At 38.9% G+C, this 23,219-nt stretch overlaps 2 protein-coding genes across 2 annotated transcripts; both read left to right on the top strand.

Annotated features, from left to right (window-relative positions):
- The first annotated feature begins 7,881 nt into the window (after positions 1 to 7,881).
- zgc:195282 (uncharacterized protein LOC100192223 homolog) lies at positions 7,882 to 9,801 on the top strand. Its single transcript, XM_041983429.1, has 4 exons — positions 7,882 to 8,103; positions 9,178 to 9,272; positions 9,379 to 9,433; positions 9,525 to 9,801. Exons 1-4 carry the CDS (start codon positions 8,061 to 8,063, stop codon positions 9,533 to 9,535), a joined length of 204 nt encoding a protein of 67 aa, XP_041839363.1. The 5' UTR covers positions 7,882 to 8,060; the 3' UTR covers positions 9,536 to 9,801.
- A 2,534-nt stretch (positions 9,802 to 12,335) lies between these two features.
- pi4k2b (phosphatidylinositol 4-kinase type 2 beta) lies at positions 12,336 to 22,436 on the top strand. The gene is made up of 11 exons (XM_041983556.1): positions 12,336 to 12,891; positions 16,476 to 16,627; positions 16,945 to 17,025; positions 17,742 to 17,861; positions 18,013 to 18,144; positions 19,108 to 19,261; positions 19,483 to 19,547; positions 19,660 to 19,762; positions 20,117 to 20,250; positions 20,352 to 20,411; positions 21,105 to 22,436. Exons 1-11 carry the CDS (start codon positions 12,537 to 12,539, stop codon positions 21,276 to 21,278), a joined length of 1,530 nt encoding a protein of 509 aa, XP_041839490.1. The 5' UTR covers positions 12,336 to 12,536; the 3' UTR covers positions 21,279 to 22,436.
- Positions 22,437 to 23,219: the final 783 nt, after the last annotated feature.

Here is a 23,219-nt window from a genome sequence, read left to right as displayed (position 1 = left end):
AATGTACATTCTCCCCTCATTACACTCCCTTTCCCTACTTTGATGATATGCAAATATCCCTCCCACCCTCCTTCCTTTCACTCCTCCCTTCCTCTCTCCCACAAGCAGCACAGCCACACACACATTCACACATCACACACAGGCTAATGTGCTGTGGCAGAGTCCACAGACAGCAGGGAGGATCAATTTTTCACCCAGTGTGCTACAGATATTCATAAGATAAGGCCACAGAAGATAGAAGAGGAATAGGGATAGAGGGAGATAGAGAGGTGAGGGAAGAAGGGGACAGCAGAGATGGGGAATAAGGAAAGCAATGAGTGGGTGTAATGAAGGAGAGGCACCGCAGAAGAAAGGGCCTTCCAAGAAAAAGGGTGAGTGGGAAGAACAGTTAGGGGAATGCAGAAAAAGGCTAGGGAGGATGGACATGGGTGAGAAAGTAAAGAGGGTGGGGTAGTCTCGTGGGTGTGTGGGAGGGTGGAGGCAGGATGAGTAAGTGGGTTAGGGTTGGTAGGAAAGGGGGATGGGGTGTATTGAGGGCTCTGGGGGATGGGATTGGGAATGGATAGGGTGGTAAGGGAAAACGAGGGATGGTGTGTGTCTGTGTGTGTGGAAGGGGGGTCATTTTGCTGACGTGCTCTCTTATTGGCTTGTTCAAATGCTGGGGGAGGGGCAGTCACAAACCATACTCTCACCAGCTGTAGGGAAGAGCAGAGAAACAAAGAGAGGGAGAGAGGAAGGAGGGGGGGCAGATATATGTTTTAATGTTGATATTCTGTTCTAATTAGATAACTGTCTGAGTGGCAGCATGAATGGCAGTGATATAGAAGTAGGCACAATAGAGAAAGAGTCAGGCTTCTGTTTTTAGTACACAAGAGGTTCTTGATCTGTGAGATGCACAGAAGAGCAAAGTGTCAACATTAACCCTTTGGATTTATCCAAAGTCACATTTACTCATATTAGAAAAGATCAGCTAAATTTTAGATGATGTGTCATTGCTGCATGTTCCCAGCATGGTCACATCTGATAATATTTCAAATGATCCAAGTGTGTGAAGCTCTACAAAGTTACTTAAAATAATGCTCTATGCCATTTATGGAGTGAAATCAACCATTTGTACAACCGTAAATATTTTTAAATGCTTTTAAACATGAAATTAAAATAAAAAAATTAGCAAAACGCTTTGACAACACAGAAAATGGAATACCATTCCAGTACACACGAAGAAGGCAGATTGAGTGCCATGTGTTTGTGGAGCCCAGCTGAACTCCGCCTGCTAAACCAGTCCGCTGGCTGCGACAGACTGTCAGGCAGGGAAACAGAGAGGGTGGTGTGGTGTGTGTGAGTGTGTGTGTGTGTTTATTGAAACAAGAAAGGCATGAGAAAATGAGACAAAATGCAGACCAACCAATAAGGACAAACACAAATAATAAATCAGAGACAAAAGAGACATATGCAAAAGATGCAGTGACAAAGAGAAACATAAAAAAGATAAAGAGTGGGGAGCATTCTGTAGTCATACTTGAAGAATGAGACAGAAAGGGTGAGTAGAAAGAATAGCAGGCCAAGCTTTCTATGGCTTAGCCAGAATGGAGCGGTGGGACTTGGCTGCTTTTGGACCCTTGGCTTCTGTTTTAAAGCAAAGAAGGAAAAAAAAAAAATCACAGTCAAAAAATGAAAAGGGCAACAAGCTATGCCAAGAATGCACAGGCAAGAAGCAACACATTAGGTTCTTTCCTTCTGCCTGCCTTTCTGTTTCCCTAATCAGATCTGAACAATAGGTGGGACCAGCCTTGAGAACTAGGCATTATAAAGTCAGAACCCTGCTGAGTGGCTCTGAGTGGCTCAGGTTGACTCTGAAACTGAGTATAATGAGTCTATCATCCACTAATATAATAATATCATTATATATATATATATATATATATATATATATATATATATATATATATGGATGCTGATAAAATAAAGATGAAGGCAGCTGTGATTGCCATAGTGATACCAAACAACAAAAGCATCAAGAAGAAGGAGTGTTAGAAGCTTAAAAAACGAAGGGCTGAAGGAGGAAGCTGAAAAAATGTGGGGAGTGAAGGCAATAGTAATCTGTTGTAGTCAGAGCACTCTGGGCTGTGACCTCTAAACTGGGAGAGTGGGTCCAACAGATCTCAGGAATAGATCCCCCCCCTTTTTTTCTTCCAGAAGTGGGCAGTTGAACAGCTAAGATACAGCACAAGAACCAGAGCTTGAAAGAAGGATAATCACCCACATGGGGTGAGTGTGGAGTTTAGATTTATAAAAACTGTGCCTTGCTTACCATGAGGAGCACTGGTCCCAACAAGGTTTATATTTGTACCATAAAAGGTTCCAATCACGTAACAAAGGTTAGTATACACACAAATATTCATACAAATACATACATGCACACAAATAAACTATATCATTTCTGCAATAGCTTTTGCACAGACCGTACAAAACAACCAAATATCTGCTGACTGACCCAGCCACTCATGGCAACTAATCATGTAGTAATGGTTGCCATGCAATAATCATATCACTACAAAGAGGCATGAGAGGACTTATGGGCTTTGCCAGCTTAATTGTGAAAAACAAGGAATTATTTTTCTGACTTTTCAATTCGCTGATACCCTAAGTAGAAGATTAGAGCCTTTAGATCGTCTGACTCAGGGAGGCCATCATAGAGGGGGATATTTATAAAAAACACACCCCAGAAATGGTTCACCACACCACAGTGCACAGCACAGCAAAATATTCATCTGACTATCCCTAATTAGTGCTATGAAGTGCTTGTAGTAGTGAAGGGTGGAAGACTTGGCTTTTGTGTGGTAAAGAAAAGTGTAAACCTTTGTTTCCCCTTTTCTTAACAAACCACAGTTTTGAAAGAGGAAAGGACAAGTCATACAGAAAATTTAGATTTCTTATCAGGTTATAAAATCAAAATAATATGTGTTAAAAATAGTCTTCTTTGCACCTCAAATGGATACCACAAATTAAATGGCCATGTTATCCTTTGGTTATCTTCATCTGTCAGATCTTTGAAATGCTGCTTGATTTTCTTTGCCATATGTCTTGTACTGCAAGGCCGACTGTGAGTATGCAGCTGAGATGCAGCCCGAAAGTAGTGTCATATTCTGGGCTTGGAGGAGAAAGAAGGATGCCAAGAGCTGAAACGTGATGACTGGTGACTGTGTGAGAATGAGGAGGGGGAAAAAAGCAAGCTTCCAAAGGCTTGTTGCTGTGTGTAGAGTATGTTCATGTGTACGCACATGTGATCAACAGTGCATTTACAGTATGTGTGGGAAGACGGAATCCTTCCAGCCGTTTTCTTTCTCCAGCCTCTTCTCTGTTCCAACCCCCCTTCTCACCACCACCACCACCACGCATGCAGTTCTCATCAGCAGCGTCTTTCTCTCTGTCTTTCTATGTCCTTACAAGCTCTGACTCCTTACACCACTTACTGCATGTTTCTATAAATCTTCCAGCTCATGCAGACACATTTTCCCATATCTCTCCATCCAGTGTGTGTTGGACTTTTCATATGACTTGGCAGAAGTGAACCATGCGTAAGTACGTGCCAGTGTGGGAATGTGTCTGTTAAGAGTTTTGGCAGTTTTCTCAACAGAGCCTTACCAAAAGATCCACTGGGAAATGTGGTTTTAACGCCCCCTCTCTTCTCTCCTCGTTTCCTTTTTTCTCTCCATTTCACAATTTCCTGTGTTTCTCCATGCTCATCTCTTTTTTTATTTTTAATTTTCTCCCTTTTCTCTTAATTCTGTACCATTTTACTGAGAATCAGCCTTTGTAAGTCCCAACATCATAATTTGCATCAAAAATTATTGTGAGCAGTGTCTGCATTTAAGCTTGTGATTCAGGATGGAACTCTCAAAATGCTGTCCACACACAATGAATGCTGATGGAAAAGCATGATAGGTTATCCTGTAGGGAGGGCTGGTCAGATGAAATAGCTACTTGGTATTCCATTCCTCTGCAAAGCATGACACACAGGAGAGAGATGCTGGCAAATATGCAAATGTGGAAATACTTAATATATTTCATGGCCCTCTGAAGTTCATCAGCTTCAGAAATGATATGCAGATCCAGTTGTGATATGTAAGGACTGAGAAAATACATAGTTCAGAATTTTCAAACATACATGAATGAACTGTATGTGTGAACGTACATGTAATCAACTCCTATTTTGTAATGCTGCAAACTTCAGTTCTATCTTGTATTTTACATAAATATCAACCATTTCCAAAGAAGTGGAATATAAAATATAAATAAAACCTTAATGTGGTGATTTCCACGCCTCACAAATCAGTATATTTTTCAAGATAAATCAGATAAAACATATTACATGTCGAAAGTAAGACATTTCACTGTTTCATGAAAGATATTAGTTCATCTTGAATTTGATGGCAGTGACATGTTTCAAAAAAGTTGTGACAAAAAGGTGGAAAAGTAAGTGTTACTTAAGAGAAACAGCTGGAAGAGCATGCTGTAACTTATAAAGTTTATTGACAAGAGGTCAAAAACATGACCGGGAATTAAAACAACACCTTAAAGAGGCAGAGTCTCTCAGAAGTAAAGGTGGGCAGAGGATCAGAAATCTGCAAAGAACCGCATCTATAAACTGTGGCTCAATTTCCGAGTAATTTCCTTCAATTTGGTCCTGTGGTGGACTGATGACCCATTTCTACCCCACCTCTTGCCTGGCAGCAGGTGACAAGGGCTTCAGCCCCCCTCTGATGTTAAATTAGATGTGGGTATATAACATGGATGGCTGGATGGTCCTCAATGAAAAATATATAAGACTTTAAATACTTCAACTTATAAAGTATATAATAATTCTGACAATCTTGAATCTTCTCTGTAAGCAACACAGCCAAAAGTCAGTACTGGATACTGGGATCTTTAATTAAAAAAAAAAAATAAAAAAAAATAACACATGGTTCTGGTTCTTGGAAATAACTGCTTGGGCTCAGAAATACTTCCAAAAATAATTTTGTGTCAACATAGCTCAATGTGTCATCCACAAATGCAGATTAAAGCTTTACCATGATACAGAAAAGCCATTGTATTTTAAAACCAAAGCCATTTTTGACCTGAGGCAAAGTGGAAAACTGTTCTGTGGTCAGATGAATTAAAATGTGAAATTCTATTTGGAAATCATTTTCCTTTTCATCTGGAGCCTATATCTCAGCACTCAGTTAAAAAAATCTTACATCTCCTATGGTGTGAGGGTGCATTACTGTCTATGGTACTACAACTTGCACATCTGGAAAGACTCCATCAATGCTAAAAGGTATTTGCAGGTTTAAGAGCAACACATGCTTTCGTCCAGGCAAAAATGTTTTTCAGGGAATGCATTGCATATTCCAGCAAGACAATGCTCACCTGTAAACTGTATCTGTAGCTTTTTTGAGATATGAGTAAATAGTTTTCATCAAATAGTACAACATTTTGTGTAGTTTCTTTTTTTATTTTCTATTGTGAATAAAATATTGGTTTAAGAGCTTTTCAAATCATTGCTTGAAGAGTTGAAAGTCCCAATTCTTTTGGGATTAGGGCTGCAATTCTTATAGTCTTAAATTAAATGAGAAGGGATATTACACATTTTATGGAGGTGGGTTTAAAAGAAATGATTACATTTAGAAAAATTATCCATCCATCCATCCATCCATCCATCCATCCATCCATTTTCTATTCCTGCTTATTCCACTGTTGAAAGCGGTCCACAGTCTATCCCAGTACACCCTGGACTGGTTGCCAGTCCATCACAGGGCCAAAATATGATATAGTGCTGTTAAAATTATCCATCAAGTTGCAGGTTGCAAAATCTGACATTAAAATTTACATCTGAAATTATTTTAATCCTATCTATCTGTTATACTGAGGTAAAGCTTTTTTGTGATCATGTATTTTCAGGTTGGTCCTTTCCATTCTTCTTAAACATTAGTTTTCCCATGTATATATGGACACCTACACAAACGACACAAAGCAAATGGTGAACCAAGATGTTCTTAGTTTGTCACAGTTTTGCAACAGACTTTGAAAAGTCTATTCAATATTATTTTCTGCATCATTAACTTCTTTTAACCACACACAAAAAAATTCTTCTTAGTTTAAAGTTTAATTTGTTACATGAATTTCTTTCTCTTAAAATCAGCGATAGTTTATTGAAATTAAACTTTATCCTTCATCTTTAGTTTTATCTAAAGGGGCTAAATAGTTTTTAAAACAGTTTAAAATAGGAAATTATTTAACAAAATTTCATTTTAAGGTCAACATTTCCATTGGAGATTTGCATGCTTATGTATATAGCAGTGAAAACCAGCAGGCATCAGAGGTTTTGTTGAGTCACTTCTGTTAAACATATTCCCTGACTGATTGGGCAGAGACTGTTGCCCTGTGGTTCGGTGGTACCTAGCCACAGCTTCATGTACCGAGACTCACAGCAAGAGTGCAATGACACAGAGTAAGAGCAGGAAAAATATTTTTTAAAACTTAAATGTGCAGGTTAACCAGCACGTTAGCCAGGTTTGATAGCAAATTTCTCCAGGCATAAACTGATCATCTCAGATCTTCTATCTAGAGCAACACAAAAGAGTTCCTCCACCAGGTTTTACCTGTCCTCCACCCAGCTTGTGTTAATTTCTCCTGTAGTTTGTGTTGGCTTCCTGTTTCATCAGATCTTCACAACGCATGCAAATTATCTGTACAACCCCACCCAGAAAAGAGTCTGGATGGTTTCTACAGTGTTCTGCAAGTGACATACAGCCTGTCTGGGTTCCTGAGAGGTGGGGCTCTGCAGATTTTAGGCAGAAACCTCCAACCACAGCACAGATGACTGATTTTACTCCTTCAGCACATAAATGTATCTAACGTACATGCTAGCAAGGTTAAAAACTTTATTGCCAACAGAGGAGAACTTAAAGTTGAAACAATGAAAATTACTTTACTCTGATTAAGCTAAAGCTTCACAATACTTCTCCTTCGTGTGGTTCTGTTTCAGACACTTACAAACCAGAGGCCTGTAGGGACTGATAGGAACAAACCACACAGACATTTGCCTGTCTTCCTCAGTGACTTCAGCAGCTCTGTTCTGCCCTGTGAAGTTCATCACAGTTCATCCTCTTTGTCCCCTCTGAGCAGAGGCTGGCTACTGTCTCAACCCCCCCCCTCCCAAACACACATACACACACACACACACACACACACCCCTTCATCCCACCCCAGGTCTGCTTCCATCACCTGTCCCAAGGGGATAACTGTCTCCACCACCCACCCCCATCTGTCCCTCCACCAACCCGGCCTTTCCCTGCCTCTCCCTCTGCTCTTTGGATGTCGCCTCTTTTTGTGATGTCATTGAGGAGAAGTACAACCTTTCAGTGTGTGTGTAAATGGGTGTGCATCTGAGTGAGTCAGTGAGCTGGAGGTGTGCATGTGTGTGAGAGTATGTGACAGGGAGAGAGGTGGAATAGACAGACAGAAGGAAAGAAAGACTCGAGTGTTAGGTTTCTCTTTTCAATTCAGAAGCTCAGCTCCTTGTTTTTAATCTAGAAAAGAGGGTGAAAGGAGCAGGAAAGGGGAGAGGATAGTCGGAATTTGAGCTGCTGACAGCTGTTTTTGTTCCTTCTCTACTCACCCTTCTTTCTTTTACTCCTTACTGTGTCATAGATGATTACACACATTATTTGTAGAGATATATAGAAATGATTGTAAAATCATAGCTTTTTAAGAAGGGTTAATCCTTTTCCATGTATAGAAGGGATTGAAGACACTACCTGATTCTATTTTCCACTGATGACTGCATGCACACATCTCAAATCTCAAATTTTACTCACTTCCTGTGACGTCTCACTCACCACATCCTGGTTTGACTTCACAAGATGCTGACATTCATACAGTTTAACGGTTTTCCTGTCAATTTTCGGATCACATTCATATGAAGACATATACATGCTCTGGAAAGGTATATTTTCTCTCATCGCTAGTTTAAGAGCACACACACACATTCACTGTGTGATAAATAATTACAAACCATGGTAGGCTACTGTCCAATCTGTGGGAAGCCTGTCTACTTTGGTAAGTCTGACCTCTTTAAAATTTTACTCTGTCTGTCTCCCTCTGTCTGTGTGGCACAGCTATCTATTTATTTTTCTGTCTTTTCGTGATTGAGAAATTGTTTTGTTGCTTCTATAAAGCTAGACAATAAAACTATAATAATCTGAAAACAGTAATATGCATTTCTTTTTTTCCTTTTTTATATGGAATGATATAAATAATGTGCATTTCTAACAGTTTTGGGGTGCAGCGCCTACATTTACTGTAGGTGCAAACCTATTTTAATAAACCAGTATCGACGTGATTAATCTTCTTTTTACCACTTAAAAAAACTTAAATTGACCAAGATCACAGTAGATTTTTGTCACACTTGTACTTCTTTACAGTTACAAAGTTATAAAACCTGGTGATGAAAAACGGCAGAATTTGATTATTTGGTGCTAAACTGAATCACTATATTCATGCTCTGCTTGTAAGAATAAAAACATAAGACGTTTCATTTTTTTCTCTCTATCTTTGTGCTTCTCTTTCATGCACACGCATACACAATTGCAGACACTCGTATCCATGATAACAGGATGTGGGTCTACCCAAATGAGCTTGCATAGATATCTGGGTTTCCTCCTTACCTTCTGTCTCATTTAGTTCCATGCACAGACCTCAGTTTTTGCGGCACAACAGCATTCATGAGTTTATTCTGATCTTTTACTGCAAGTTTTACTCAACTATCCATGTGCCCAAAAAGGTCCAAATTCTCTAATGTGACCTGGCCTACTTATCTCTTTTCCCCCAACATCACAGTGTCTGGCCTATTTGTGCTGATGAGAGCAACAGTCTGTATATTCTGAGCCAGACACCTGCATTTCTTCTACATCGGACCAGTGTTTTAGCATATTTTTTTAAAACAGAAAACCAGATTTCTGTGGTTTTCTAATATAAAAAAATAATATAAAAAAATCTGTATTACAAAACATATATTTTTTTAATTATAAAACAAATCCCTCTAACTCATTAGTTCTATATTCGTTTAAAAACTACACCCGATCCTTTATTCACACAGCCCTGTTTTTTTTTTTGTTTTTTTCTGTGGTGCAGGTGAGAAGAAGAGATCTTTAGGTAGGGACTACCATCCTCTCTGTCTGAAGTGTCAGAAGTGCAACAGACAGCTCACAGCTGGACAACATGCTGAGGTATGTGAGAACTAAAAATAAGAGTCTATGAGTAAAATATTGAAGTTTGTGAATCACTGAATGAGTAAGATGAAGCAATAACCACATGCTACTGTGACTGTTATAGTATGACGAGAAGCCATATTGTTCACACTGCTATATGAAGATGTTTGGCCCGAGAGGTATACTGCCAACTCATTCTGAAAACATGCATGTACCCTCACACACACTCAATTTCTAAACTTCTTTTTATGTATGAATCTCTCTTGACAGGTAACAGGTGACCGATGTTGCCATGGCACTGCACATCATCCTCATGGCAGAGACCAGACTGACCCAGAATGGACAAACGCTTATGTTTAAAAGAGCTGATTCATAATCTAGAAAGTTAAGGCAAGATATGATGAGAATGACAGAGGAGGACATGAGGCATACATTGGCTTTGTTCCTTTTTCTAATGCTTTCATAAATTAGAATGCTTTTATCAATGTAATGTTTGTTCACTTCTGTTATGCATTGTAAATTTCAAAGTTATTAAACCATAGATGTCTGTGGTGGAATTTTGTGCTTTTGCATTAAGGAGCCAACATGCTGACATTTTTGTGAATTTCATGTGGTTGCATTTGCTTAAAAACTAACAAATACTCTAATCACAGACAACGCACATTCAGATGAAAAATGAGTTGAGCTGTAGGACTCTGCTTTGCTCTCTCATCAAGCTGCCACAGGGAAAGGAGGTGGGAAGAAGCAGGGATGGATAAGGGTGGTTGCTGTTGGCAGGGTAAACCAAATCTTCTGCCAGCAGAATCTGCTGGAATGGGTGTTTCAGTGAGGCAAAGACAGATCTTTTGCGCTCTCACACATACATGCATTCATGCAGCATGTCTGCAGTGTGCCTTGACTGCTGCAGGGGCTTGTCACCCAGTGGTGGGTGAAGTGCATAGTTTTGGCACACACTGTCTCTTTCTAACACATACACATAAAGAAAGACAAAGATATGCAGATGTCCTCTGTAAGTGTCATACATCACATAAGTGATATTTCAGGGATTTACCCTTGAAGGAGAAGGAGTTCAGAATTATAGAATGACAGAAGATGAGGCCTAAACATGACAGAGAGTTGAGGGAATAAGCTAGTGGGATTAGTCCAACATCGAAAAGCGCTACCAGTGAGGTGTATTTGTCTTTTCTGTCTACAACATGTCTTTGAACCTGTTCATTTCCCCTCTAATAAGACCCCTCCCTCTTCTATCCTAAGCACACCTCCCCATCTCCCTCCCTCCTCGTCTCTCCACATCTCCTTCACCTCCTAACCCCCCACCTTGATAGATCACATGGCTGCTGTGATACCAGCTGGCTGACTGCTCATTTGCATGTGTTCCAGCTACACTGCCTTATTAGAGAGATCAGTGGTGGCAGAAAGACTGGGTTATAGGTAGAGATGGTTTTGTGGGTAAGGAAGAATGTGATGCTATGGGAACTATGGTGTGATTGGTTGGCACTAGCAGAGCTAAAAGGAAAGAGAAAGGGAGTCTGAATACATGGAGGATAAAAGCAAGAATAAATGGAAAGTAGAATAGTTACTATTGTTAAATGGTCAGTCAAGGAGGAGGAATTTCCTAATACTTGAAAAACTGCTATAATTACACCAGTGTTCCAGTTTGTTTCCTCCCACAGTCCCATCAGCATCACCATCTGGAAATATAAGAACATTTTGGATAAGCAGAATTTTGAACAGACTTTATAGCATTAGATTACTACTCCTTTCTTTTTATACCCTATGCAGTTTAGATTTTGAATAAATATCCCTCCATTGAAAATTTAAGGTACTTTCTTCAAAAAGAAAAAGAAAAAAAAAAAAAAAAAAAATCAACACCAAACTGGATAATGGTAGTATAGCAAGCTCTGTTTCTTGATAAAAAAAAAAGCCTTTTATTAAGTTCATGAGGTCTTAATTGCCATGTTATTAGTGTTCCAGTTCTAATTCGATGTGAATATATGAATTGAATCAGATCTGACTAATATAAAATATGTTTGCATAATTTGCAAACCTTTTTGAATGGTTAATCATAAGTTTATTGTACCTCAAAGTTCTAAACTAGGTCATTTGATTGAGATGATTATGTATAAACATGCTAATAATCTGAAACCAAGCTGCGAAAAACATATCACTTTCAGGTTAAAAAGTCTGACTATTTATCCAAGTCATGCTTAACATTAACATTAATAAAACTTTATGTATGGTCTGTTTTTTCCTAATGTTTGCAAATGGAGATCCAGACTTAGATGTTCTAGCAGGGAGATGACCTGTTAAAAATATTGTCAACAGAATCAGCTTTAACTAGTAAATTCTTACATATAGGTTAAGGAATATTTGCTCTAACAAGGCCGAAAAATTGGGGATCAGCGCTTTACTGCTATTTTTAATTGATGTTTGATTGTCGACATCTTGTGGCCATAATGGTTCCTCGCAAGTTTCTTTGGGAGGCAAACGTTGACTTGAATGGACGGACAGTAAAGGCACCACTCCATCCATTTTCTATACCCGCTTGGTCCAAAAATTTTTAGCTTCCTTAATTTTTAGCTGTAAATTACATTTCGGTTTTTGTCACACAGTGTTGATTTTAATAACAAAATGGCTCTGTTTAACAGCCTGTACAAAACCCACTACATTAAAAAGATAAAACTTGCCAATTTATTTATATAGGCCTATTTAATTTATGTATATATTAGATATGTATCCATTTCATTTATGGTTCATGAATTTGAAATGGATACGTCCGAACTCAAAGACAAAAAACAACAATAGAGGTGGAGGGGGAAAAATAACCTACAAGCATCTTTATAAAATATAAGCTTTAACTACTATGATCAATGGTATCGAAGCCCCCATTAGGCAATTTGAAGTGGTTACTTAGCACGACATATTTCAAATAACAAGTGTGTGAAATAGCTATTTTGTGTAAACTAATTATAAAGATTAAATGTGAAAAACAGTTACGTGTTTGAAGCCCTGAAGCCGGAGCTTTCCATATAGCACTTGAATGCAACTCCAGCCAACTGCAACTGGCGCATGCGCAGAGGGTTAAATAGGAAGCGAAGGAACCTGGCTTGGTGGATTATGAGGACGTGTTGCTGAGCGAAAACAGCTGCTTTCCGGCTTTTTAATTCGGTTTTATGCTCGCGTGAAAACATGAAAGTCTCTTTAAATGAAGGGCTGTCAGCTTAAGGGGACGTTGCTGTAAATGAATGCATATGTAACTGAAAAATTCAAAACGGATTGAAAATGATGTCAGAGTGCGACCCATCAGAGACAGAAAGCAGCTTGCCAATCCTGGACACAGGCGCAACAGTGGTACCTGAGCTGGAGCCAAACTTTAACTCCACTGACCATTCAAATGTATTATTTGACAATAACCGAGTTGGACTGGGGCTTGCGACGAACCCCGGAGTTGCTGTCCGTATTTCGGACTCACGTGAAAGCGTTTTGACCGAGCTGGAGACAGAGGGTTCCGGTGAAGAGGCACTGTTGTTACCGTGCTTAGCAGGAAGCGCTTCGTCTCCTAGAGGCGTCCGAGAGAAGCGAAGCAGGCGGAACAGACACAGCTCGTCGTCGGATAAAGACACCTTAGCCTCACCAGGTAATTGTTTTGGAACAAAGCTGACAATTAAACTGTTAGTATAAGGGCTGTTGAATTTTCAGTTTGTGTCACGTGGGTGTTTTTGACCGATAGGGCTCAAAGCTACACCTGCCGATGTGGTAGGTGCAGACAGATAAGAGAAAATGCTACGTGGTCAAATCGATGTGGTGTTATATAATCCCTCAGGGGAATTTGAACTTACTCATTTCCTCTGGCATCCAACCGGATCCCTTTTAAAATTTCCTAAATATAAAATAATAGAAACGTTAGGAAACTTATTACCCGTTATAACGAGAAAAAGATAATAAAATCTAATTTCCAATAGCTAGCACCAACTTTGTGCTTTGTTCTCACTGTTAAGAACTGTATATACTTTAAAATTTAGTTTACTTCGTTTATGTTGTGCCATTTCTACATGCAGTTGCCTTCCTCTATGTAGCTAAAATCCATATTACAGCAAGATAGATTTAACCTGTTTTATGATTTATGCAACTTATCAGCTGTCAATGTCATAAGATGCATGATTAGTTTTAGTTTATTAAAAAAAATAAAACCTATTATAAGAGGAAACTCGGCAAAGATGATTGAATCACCAAGGACATGGCTCATTCTGCCTGGTGGATTCAACAACACTCCCACTGAGGATTTATTGTCTTCTATAATAATTGTTTTGTCTCCTGAAATGTAATTTTTTAAATCACTGTCTTAAATCTAGGACACAAGGAGAAACATTAGACTTAAATGGCAGGTGGTGATGTCCCAATTGCTTTGGCTTTTCAGCACAGTTATCTTGTAATTCTAAATTACAAACTTGCCCTAGAAATGGCAAGTTACATAGTCCTGAAAACTCCTGTTTTGTTAGTTGTAACATTTTATATTTACACATCTGTAGCTGCATTCAGGTATCAGTTCAGTTTTACTTTGACTCTTCTTTTACCAAAAGGTCAAAAGCAGAAAAAAGTACTTTTCTATAACTTGCATACATTCTTTGAGCCCTTGTTGACCCAAACAGTTGGTGTTCCAGTGTTTTCTGACTTCTTAGTTGTTACTGTTTTCATAGTGCAGTATTGTGACATGTCACACACTGCACTGACACATCTCTGCTGGTCTCTTGAGCAGAGTGTACCACACACCTGCTATGAAAAAGCTTTTTGTGTCCCATCAAATGACCTGGATGTCTGAGAGACATATTAAATATGCATCAGGCCACAGTGCAAGCAGGCACACACTCTGTAGTCCAGTTAAATGCTGGATGATGATGATGAAAAAGGAATTTGGGAGAGAAAAAGGACTTAATGTGTTTTTAGTCTGGTTATGTACAGATTACAGCTAATGGAAATTAAGGAAGTAAGAAGTCACACTACACAATGATGTTATCAGACTTTTATCACTACTGTAATGTGTCAGTGGAAGCATTCGTCATACAAGACAGCTTAAATAATGGACTCAATCTATTATTGGAAGTTCAAGTGAGTGTAAAATGTTTCACATTTGCTTTATACACAGAAATCTTTATGGAAATCAGAAACTGTCTGCAGAACCGTATGACTGTCTCGAGATGACAGTCATACCACCAAACCATCATATGGTTTAGTGGTTCCCAATCTATTTTCCTTGAAAGAGCCCGTTCATGCAACTACCAAAAAGTTGTGGAACCCCTCCCCACCCCATGCTGAAGCCATGCTTGGCTTTATGCTTTCATTAGCTAGCTTCTTGCCAGAAATGCTTAATTCTGCCTGAGTCCTGACCTACCCTTTGCTAAAACTGAAGTCAGAGTAACTTCACTGAGGCAACATTTTTTAAGAAATAATAAAGATAAATCTTCTGTACTGTGGTGCCGTTCAAGCATGCTTCATTTATGAAATGTACAAAAAAAGAATCAATGTTACCAGGATAGACATGAACTACTACACTACTGTAACTCCACCAGCTCATGGACTGAGCCTAAATCTAGTTTTTAATTAATCCACATTCCCTATGTAATATTTGCATATCTGGTCTCTTTGTCCAATTTTTAATTTGCTTCTCTCTCTTCTACTTCAAGTGAATTAGCTTCAAAGCTATCTTTGTCTCTCCTTATCTCTCTGTGACGAATGGCACATAAACTGTTCTTCTGTCCCTGTCCTCACCCTCCTCCCTCCTGTGTGTGTCCTTTCATTTCTCCCTGCATCCCCATGTAACTTAAGTGTGACTGATTCAGAGCATATGGAGCCTCTGTCAGATGACTGTTCTGTCTCTTTCATGGTGAAGAAATCTCAATGTGTCATGTTATTTGGACTCTCTCAAAGGAATACTTAACACTCCACATTCTCCTGAAAGACACCATAGCTTGTGAATCATAGTATAACTATAGTAAATGAATTTTTTGCCATGTGACAGGATCGTTTATTTAGCACATTTCACTGCATGATGGTCCTGGGATTAAATTTATGGAGCAGATGGGGCATCACTGAGGTGTTGGCATATTCTCTCTGTGCTTACACACCGCAAAGGCTTGAAAATGTGGGGAAATGATGATTTTTATCTGAATATGTTTTTTTTTTTCCCTGTAAGAAAAATGGCTAGTTCACAGGGTTTAAAGTATGGACTCACCATTCAGCATCAACTCCACAAGGCTGGTAATTTGAAATCTTTTGCACAATTAAATCCACATTGTAACCAAAGAATGCAGATTTCCTCTGGTACCTTCAGCTAAGAGAGGAACTATTGTTAAAACAAAAACAACTGGGACAAGACATGGAAGTTCCTGTTACCGAATATATTTTGGGTATGATTCAGAGTAGTATTACGCAGATAGATTAGAAAATGAAATGGTCACATAATCTGTGGGAAGAAAAATGTACTGAAGCACATCTGGAAACTAATTCAAATGTGTGGAGGGAATTCAGATGGAAGGTAATCATGAGGTTGTTTTGGACGCCTGAAATTGTTGCTAAATTTGATGCAACATACTCAAATAAATGCTGGAAAAATTGCTGCCCGTCCATTGGCGACCAGACACACATATTTTGACGACGCACAAAATTGGAAGAATTCTGGAAAGATGTGCTTGAAGTGATTTAAAGAAGTATTTAGTTAAAAAATTAGTTGGATCTAACAGTTGCCTAGTTGAGCCTGTTACCAGACGGCATCGTAAGAAGAACCAAAATATCGCCTACAAATACTTCTAATAGTAGTCATTAAATGTGTTAAAATTAGGTGGTTAACTCCTGATCTGAACATTGAACATGTGGACTAAAAAATAAAAGAAATATATGAATTAGAACAGGTAACATATTCTTAAAGACTTCAAAGGAACACGTTTATAGATGGATGGAGATCAGTTAGGATTTTAATGTTGTAGTGACAAACCCCGTCCATACATACTTTAAATCTAATATTGATCTGCTAGATCTTTTCATTCTTTGTTATATTTATTTATTTATTCCTTTATTATGTCATTTTAGTGTCATTCCTTATGGTGTGTATCTGTTATCATCCCCTTTGTTGTACTACTCGGTGTGAAACTGAGGAAACAGCTGTTTGATTGTAACTGAAATAAAAACTGCGTATAGATGGTCTGAATGTGTTTTTCCTCTTGCCAGGTGCAAACAGTGGAGACTTCAACCATTTCCCTGATGATCCTGAGTTTGCAGATTTTATCCAAAAGGCAGAACAAGCTATTGAGAGTGGCGTCTTTCCAGAGAGGATTTCCCAGGGTTCCAGTGGGAGCTACTTTGTCAAAGACCTGAAAGGGGTGAGCAGGGGAGGGAGTAAGGGAGGAATATAGATTATGAACTACATTTACATAGAAGATAATAAGAGTATATTTAATATAATATTTATAAAATCAGAGGTTTTTTTTTATTCTTCAGAAAGCATACAAAAGAGCAATAACAGAAAATTGGAACAGTTAACATATCAACTTGCTGAAGCAACCAGCAGCTTCTATTCAGTGTTTTTTTTAAGTACTTAAATGCAAATATATATATTTCTTTTTGATAATCTGGCATTTTTTAAATGTATGTGAAATCACATTGACCTTTTTTTGTCATTACTCTCTTTCCTCAACAGAAAATCATTGGCGTATTTAAACCAAAGTCAGAGGAACCTTATGGTCACCTGAACCCAAAGTGGACCAAATATTTTCATAAGGTAGTCACAAGATCAACTCAAATTATTGTTGTAACTTTTTTCTTATTCATATTTCCTGAAGGTTTCATCCTTGCCTTAGATTCTTACTTTTTTGACTGATGTTAGTCTCCATAACACAGCCATGAGATTCCTGTTTGTCTCTCCTTAAGACAGGTACACACTACAGGGTAACTGATTTTTGTCCTGACCTCACCCCTACGATCAAAGCCAGCAAAGGCTCGATTGCCGGGTGTTTGCAAACTATATCTATGATGAAAAGAACAATCAATTACATAACTTGTTACTGAGAAAAAGAACACTTTTACTAACCTCATTATTTACCCAAATATACACCCAAATTTCCCTGAGGACTCTCCAAAGGGATTAATAAAGTATTTATATTCTATTATAACACTTGTTATGTGGGCTGTTGAATGTAAAGACTACGGTGTCGCTAAAGGATGACATCACAAACAAAGAGTCCTGTTTGTCTCCACTTACCATTTAGAATATTCACAAAGTGTTTAATTATTGTTGGACTAAGAACTGATGTTTAGGCAGTTTATGGTGGAACCATCCTGTAGTAAACATACTGTAGAAGTCAGTATAATGGATGTTAAAACATGTCAGATTTTAATTCTCTTTGTTGATTGAGCAGACTGTATGTACCAGTATGGCAGAATATGTGGTGACCTTTAACAACTCTGAACCTCTCTCCATATCGGTGTCTGTCTTAGCTCTGCTGTCCATGCTGTTTTGGCCGAGGCTGCTTGTTGCCAAACCAGGGTTACCTGTCAGAGGCTGCCGCCTCTCTGGTTGATAGTAAGCTTGGCCTCGGAGTCGTGCCGAAAACCAAGGTGCAGCTCACAGAACACGCATGTGCCTGAACTTTACCTGAAAACAGACTAATTATATAGTCAACCTGAATTAATCTGTATTTTTTTCTTTTATTCTTAAGTTACAAAATGATCCAGCAGTGGTCACGACTAAACCTGTCTTTTTTTTCAGGTGGTGTATTTGGCGAGTGAAACATTCCACTATAGTGCTATTGACCGGGCAAAGTCCAGAGGGAAGAAATATGCTTTAGAGAAAGTTCCCAAGGTGGGACGACGCTTCCACAGAGTTGGCCTTCCCCCCAAGGTAACAGACCTTTAAACATCACCTCAAATAACCAACTTTCACTTTTTACTTTCATTCACTCATAAGAAAGATAATCCAAATCCAACTCAAATTTATTCATAAAGTACATTTAAAAACGGCATTAGGAAAAATAGTAAACTGTAAGTAAGTAAAACAGACATAAAATTCAGGTCAGACTTTCACACAAAAACAACAACTCATGCTGTGTTGAATGGCAGGGAGAAGAGATGCGTCTTTAAATAAGATATAAAAGAAGATGGTGAAGAAGCCGGCCTAATATGATGATCAACTCATTTCCATAATTTTACTGCAGCAACTGAAAAAGCCCAGACCCCTCTGAGTTTCAACCTCGTCTTTGGAACAACCTAGAGCAGCTGATCAGCTGACCTTAGAGACCATGAGGGAGAGTACGAATGAAGCAAGTCTGAGAGAGAAGGTGGACAAAGGCCATTAGGACATTTAAAATTTTGCTGTCAACATATACAGTTTTCTTTACATACTGACAGTTTTATTCATTTCCGCTGACTGCTGTGTGATTGCTGTAAATACCATTAAATATACGCGTTGTTGGTGAGTTGAAAGCTATGAATAGCTACAGATGTAGCTGTGCTGGGGGAGGACGGTAAAAGAAATGTGACCACTGCTCTTAAAAAGGGAAGCATACATTTTCTTTTCATTCTTTCATTTTAAAACAGGGTAGGGGGTTCTTCCTAATTCTTTTTTATTATTTGTTTTATGTTGAGCTGTGCTTGACATTTACCATTAGTAAATAAATGCTTATTACTTAATCATACAGCTGCCTCACAGCAGACTGCCGTTTGGGTCATTTTGTAGATATTTAAAGAAAGATCTGAAAAACTAAATTGTTTGCAGGAAACGTACAAGGAAGCTGCTTTACATTTTAACCTACTGACTGCCGGTTGAGTTTTTTTTATGCATTACAGACTGAATATGTACTTCCAGGTGGGCTCCTTTCAGCTCTTTGTGGAGGGTTACCGCGAAGCAGACTACTGGCTGCGGCGCTTTGAGGCTGAACCCCTGCCAGAGAACACCAGGAAGCAGCTGCAGTCACAGTTTGAGCGGCTGGTGGTGTTGGACTATGTTATCAGAAACACGGGTGAGGGTGTATGTCTTCACACTGGGTGATAATTCTTCTTCATGCCTCCTGAAAGGGCTGAATGTAGTGATGGTAGCAGCCATTTACTGCCCGTGTCTTTGAACCTAACAGCTGCTTCAACCACACCTGTAGACTGCACCTCCTCCTACATTTCTGCATATGACAACTTATTTGTACTCCACTCTTTTATGATTTCATTTTCTGTTTGTCTTTGCACTCAGATCGAGGGAATGACAACTGGTTAATCAAGTATGAGAAGCCTGGAGAAGAAGGTGAAGAGCAGAAGGTGAGTTAAAATAAAGTATGATTTAAGTGTACACCCTATTCACAAATGAAATCTTCACCCTGCGTCACGTTGTTTTTTACTCCATGAAGTTGCTGTGTTTTCCACTTTATAGGACGCAGAGTGGACAGAGAACAGCCTGGACTCCTGCATCAAGATAGCAGCAATCGATAATGGCCTGGCCTTTCCCTTTAAACACCCAGATGAGTGGAGAGCATGTATGTTCAGTCACTCCCACAGAAAATGATAAGTTCAAGGAACAGTTTGGCGTTTTGCACAATACCTTAAATTAGGTTGTGAAACAGGCACAGGGCTGGGGAATGTCACAGTATACAAGCAATGGACACTACATTGGCATAAATTTCCCACAATGCAGGAATGTGTTGGTGCACATACCTCAGCTGCGGTGACTGTGGTTATAAATGTTTCCCAGAAGATATTTACTGCTGTTTATTCACTTAAAAGATTTATTCACAATGGTGCACTCTCCAGTGTTGCTTAGTGTGGAATTTCAGACCCAGGAAGTGTGTTGTGAGGTCTTGCACCAAACCATACTGTTTGTTCTTCATCAGACCCATTTCACTGGGCGTGGCTCCCTCAGGCTAAAGTGGCCTTCTCCCAGGAGACCAGAGAACTAGTACTGTCCCGCCTCTCTGATATGAACTTTGTCCAGGACCTCTGTGAGGACCTCTATGAGATGTTTAAGGTAAAAAAAGAAAACGTAAATTTCACACAGTAACTGTATTTCTTTTTAATTCCATGGCACAGGATACCTCCTAACGTTAGTGATATTTTCTTTGCTTTCAGACGGATAAAGGTTTTGACAAAACCATGTTTGAGAGACAAATGTCTGTGATGAGAGGACAGGTGAGTTTATATCCATTCACTGTTTTAACGCTTTTCTACTCTTTCTCTGTCCCTGCTGTCTCTGGTCTTTTTATATCCTTCCTCACTTTCTTTCCTCTGGCCTAGTTTCTAGTCTGACTTTGTGTTGCTGTATGCCCTGTTTCCTCTCACATCTAAACCTCATTTTGTGTCCTGCATCCTTGTCTAATGCCCTGCCTCACCTGTCTTTATCTTCTTGTTCTGCATTCACTTCTAACCCCATTATTGATTCAGTGATTTTAAAGTCATCTGCAAAATTATAGCAGTCAAAAGGAGGCAATGGCAGACAACAGCTTTTTTTCTAGGGTTTTGTTTTCTGTTATTTTAAACACAATTAATAATTGATGGACCGGTATTTATAAACTTAATAAAAGTAAAAATACCTGGAGCATTGGCTAGTAGTTACATGGACTACAGTACTTTTTAATGTTTTTTTAATGATTCAGAGAGCCAGTTCTACCCTTGACCACATAATACAACAGCCTTCTGGATTTTTTTTTTTTTAATTTCCCTTGATGTTCTTCAGTTTTAAAATGGCATCCAGTTAACCATGTAAATAAAAACTGTCATTTACCATCAGATTTCTTTACTGCAAACTGGGGTTCTGTTGTTGTGATTATTCATATTTCTTTGTCATTGAGCTGTTTCTCTACCTCACACTTGTTTTTTGCTCAGGTGTTGAACTTGACCCAGGCATTGAAGGACGGGAAGAGCCCCATCCAGCTGGTGCAGATGCCTCGGGTGGTGGTGGAGCGCAGCCGCTCAGGTGGCCAAGGACGAGTAGTCACACTTGGCAACGCATTCACGCAAACTTTTCACTGCAAGAGGCCCTTCTTTTCTTCTTGGTAGTAATACACGACAGCTGAGGGAAAGAAAGGAGGAAATTCTGCATTGTTCTTTTTTTTTTCATTTGTCCTGGAAGGATGAAATAAGGGACGAGAGAGTTTATCATGCTGAAAATGTTCATTTCTGTCCTTGCTGAGGAAAAAAGGCAAACGGATGAGTTGTGTCTCACAATTAAGTTTAGGCTGGTTCCATATTTTGTGAAGAAGTGCAGCGAAGAGTGAGTGTTGGAGATTAGCATGCCACTGTCTCTTATAAAGACCTCTGGGCTATTTGGAGTTACCATGGTGACATGATTGGATATTAGGTTTTGCCACAGGAATGGGTGTTGTTTTTGTTTGTTTTTTTCTTAAACTACACTCAAGGTATCTACTATATATTAATGCAGTGTCTCTTAGTCCGGTAATATCCAAAGAACAGACACTTGCATACCACCTAAAAATGCAGACAAGTAGTGTATGGTCATTTACAGGGCTCATCTCGTGGATCTGCTCAGAAAGGAATTTATTTTCAAGGCTGAATTCTCTCCTTGTCTGGAATAAGTCCAGTAGTATTTGCTTTGTCTCATAAGATTACATCCTGAAATATAGATGTGCACTTGCACTGCTGGAAGTGTTTGTCTATCTCTGCTTAAGTGGGGCAACCCACTTTTCCACCCCAATACCACTCTTCAAAACCACATCTGTTAACAAACACAACCTCAGTGTCTTCAACTCTCTGTACTGCCAAAAGTGTTGGAAGGAATATTGAAAAGCACCAAGCAAAGAAGATTACTGAAACTTGAATTAAGCGAAGGAAACATGGTGAAAAAAAACACTTTGCTTGAATGTAACCTGTTTACGGTTTATACAGATTTTGATCCTAGACATTTCAGTACAAGAGAATGCTCTCAGAAATGGACTTCTCATTAAAATGAATGTATTTGTTGTTTGACATGTATTTAACAGGTGGCAAGCAACTTTCTCTAGAACCTTTTGGCATGGGGGATTGCAACTCCTCTTTTCCATAAAAAAAAAAAAAAAAAAACAAAAAAAAAAACAGGACTATATTTCACTCTTTGCTCGATGCTATTATGTTTCTTATGTATGAATCTTGACATTTTTATTCAAACTCAATGATTGTATGACAGACGTTGTATATTTAACAGATAAATATTAAAATTTGGGAAGTTTCAGTCTCTGTTGTGAAATGCATGTGATATAACTTCAGGAATGATGGTGAAACTAACTGCAGAGAGAAATGAGCATAGAAGTAAAACTGGTAATTTGAACCATTATGACACCAGCAGCATGTCTTGATTACCAATCACTACACTTTTTTTTCCTTTTTTTATAATTGGATTTTAGAATAGGTTCAGCTCCTTTTGTACTAAAATATGTTAAAAGATATTTGAAAAGTATTCTAACAGCAATGTTTCCAGGAAATTGTGCTTTAAAGCCTGTCATGTGTAGTATCTTCATATTATTTAGTACTTGGGTCAACTATCCAAAGCACTAACGTTCCTGTCTGCTGGAAATGCTAGAAATTTTTATCATAGTGCAGTGGAGCATGGGAAAGAACAGATGGGTTCATGTAGAATTTTATAGGGTTTTGGTTGGAACCAAAGACATACTGAGATGATCAGTTTCAATGATATCCTGCAGACCAGGGGTGTCCTGCTCCGGTCCTCGAGGGCCACAATCCTGCAGGTTTTCGATGTGTCCCTGCTCCAAAACCACCTGACTCAAATGACTGAGTCATTGTGCAAAATGTAATAGGCCGTTGGATCTATTGAATTTGAGTTAGGTGTGTTGAAGCAGGAAACACTGAAAACCTGCAGGACAGCGGCCCTCGAGGACCGACTTTGGACACACCTGCTGCAGACTTTCCCGTGTATTAGTAATCTGTGGCCACAGCTAAAGAATCTGTCGCTCACTTTGTCTCACTTCACACACAGAGTAGTTTGTT

The sequence above is a fragment of the Melanotaenia boesemani genome, chromosome 4 (assembly GCF_017639745.1).
Source record: "Melanotaenia boesemani isolate fMelBoe1 chromosome 4, fMelBoe1.pri, whole genome shotgun sequence".
Lineage (NCBI taxonomy): Eukaryota > Metazoa > Chordata > Actinopteri > Atheriniformes > Melanotaeniidae > Melanotaenia > Melanotaenia boesemani.
The sequence above is the reverse complement of the archived record's forward strand: the minus strand, read 5'-3'. Positions and strand labels throughout refer to the sequence as shown.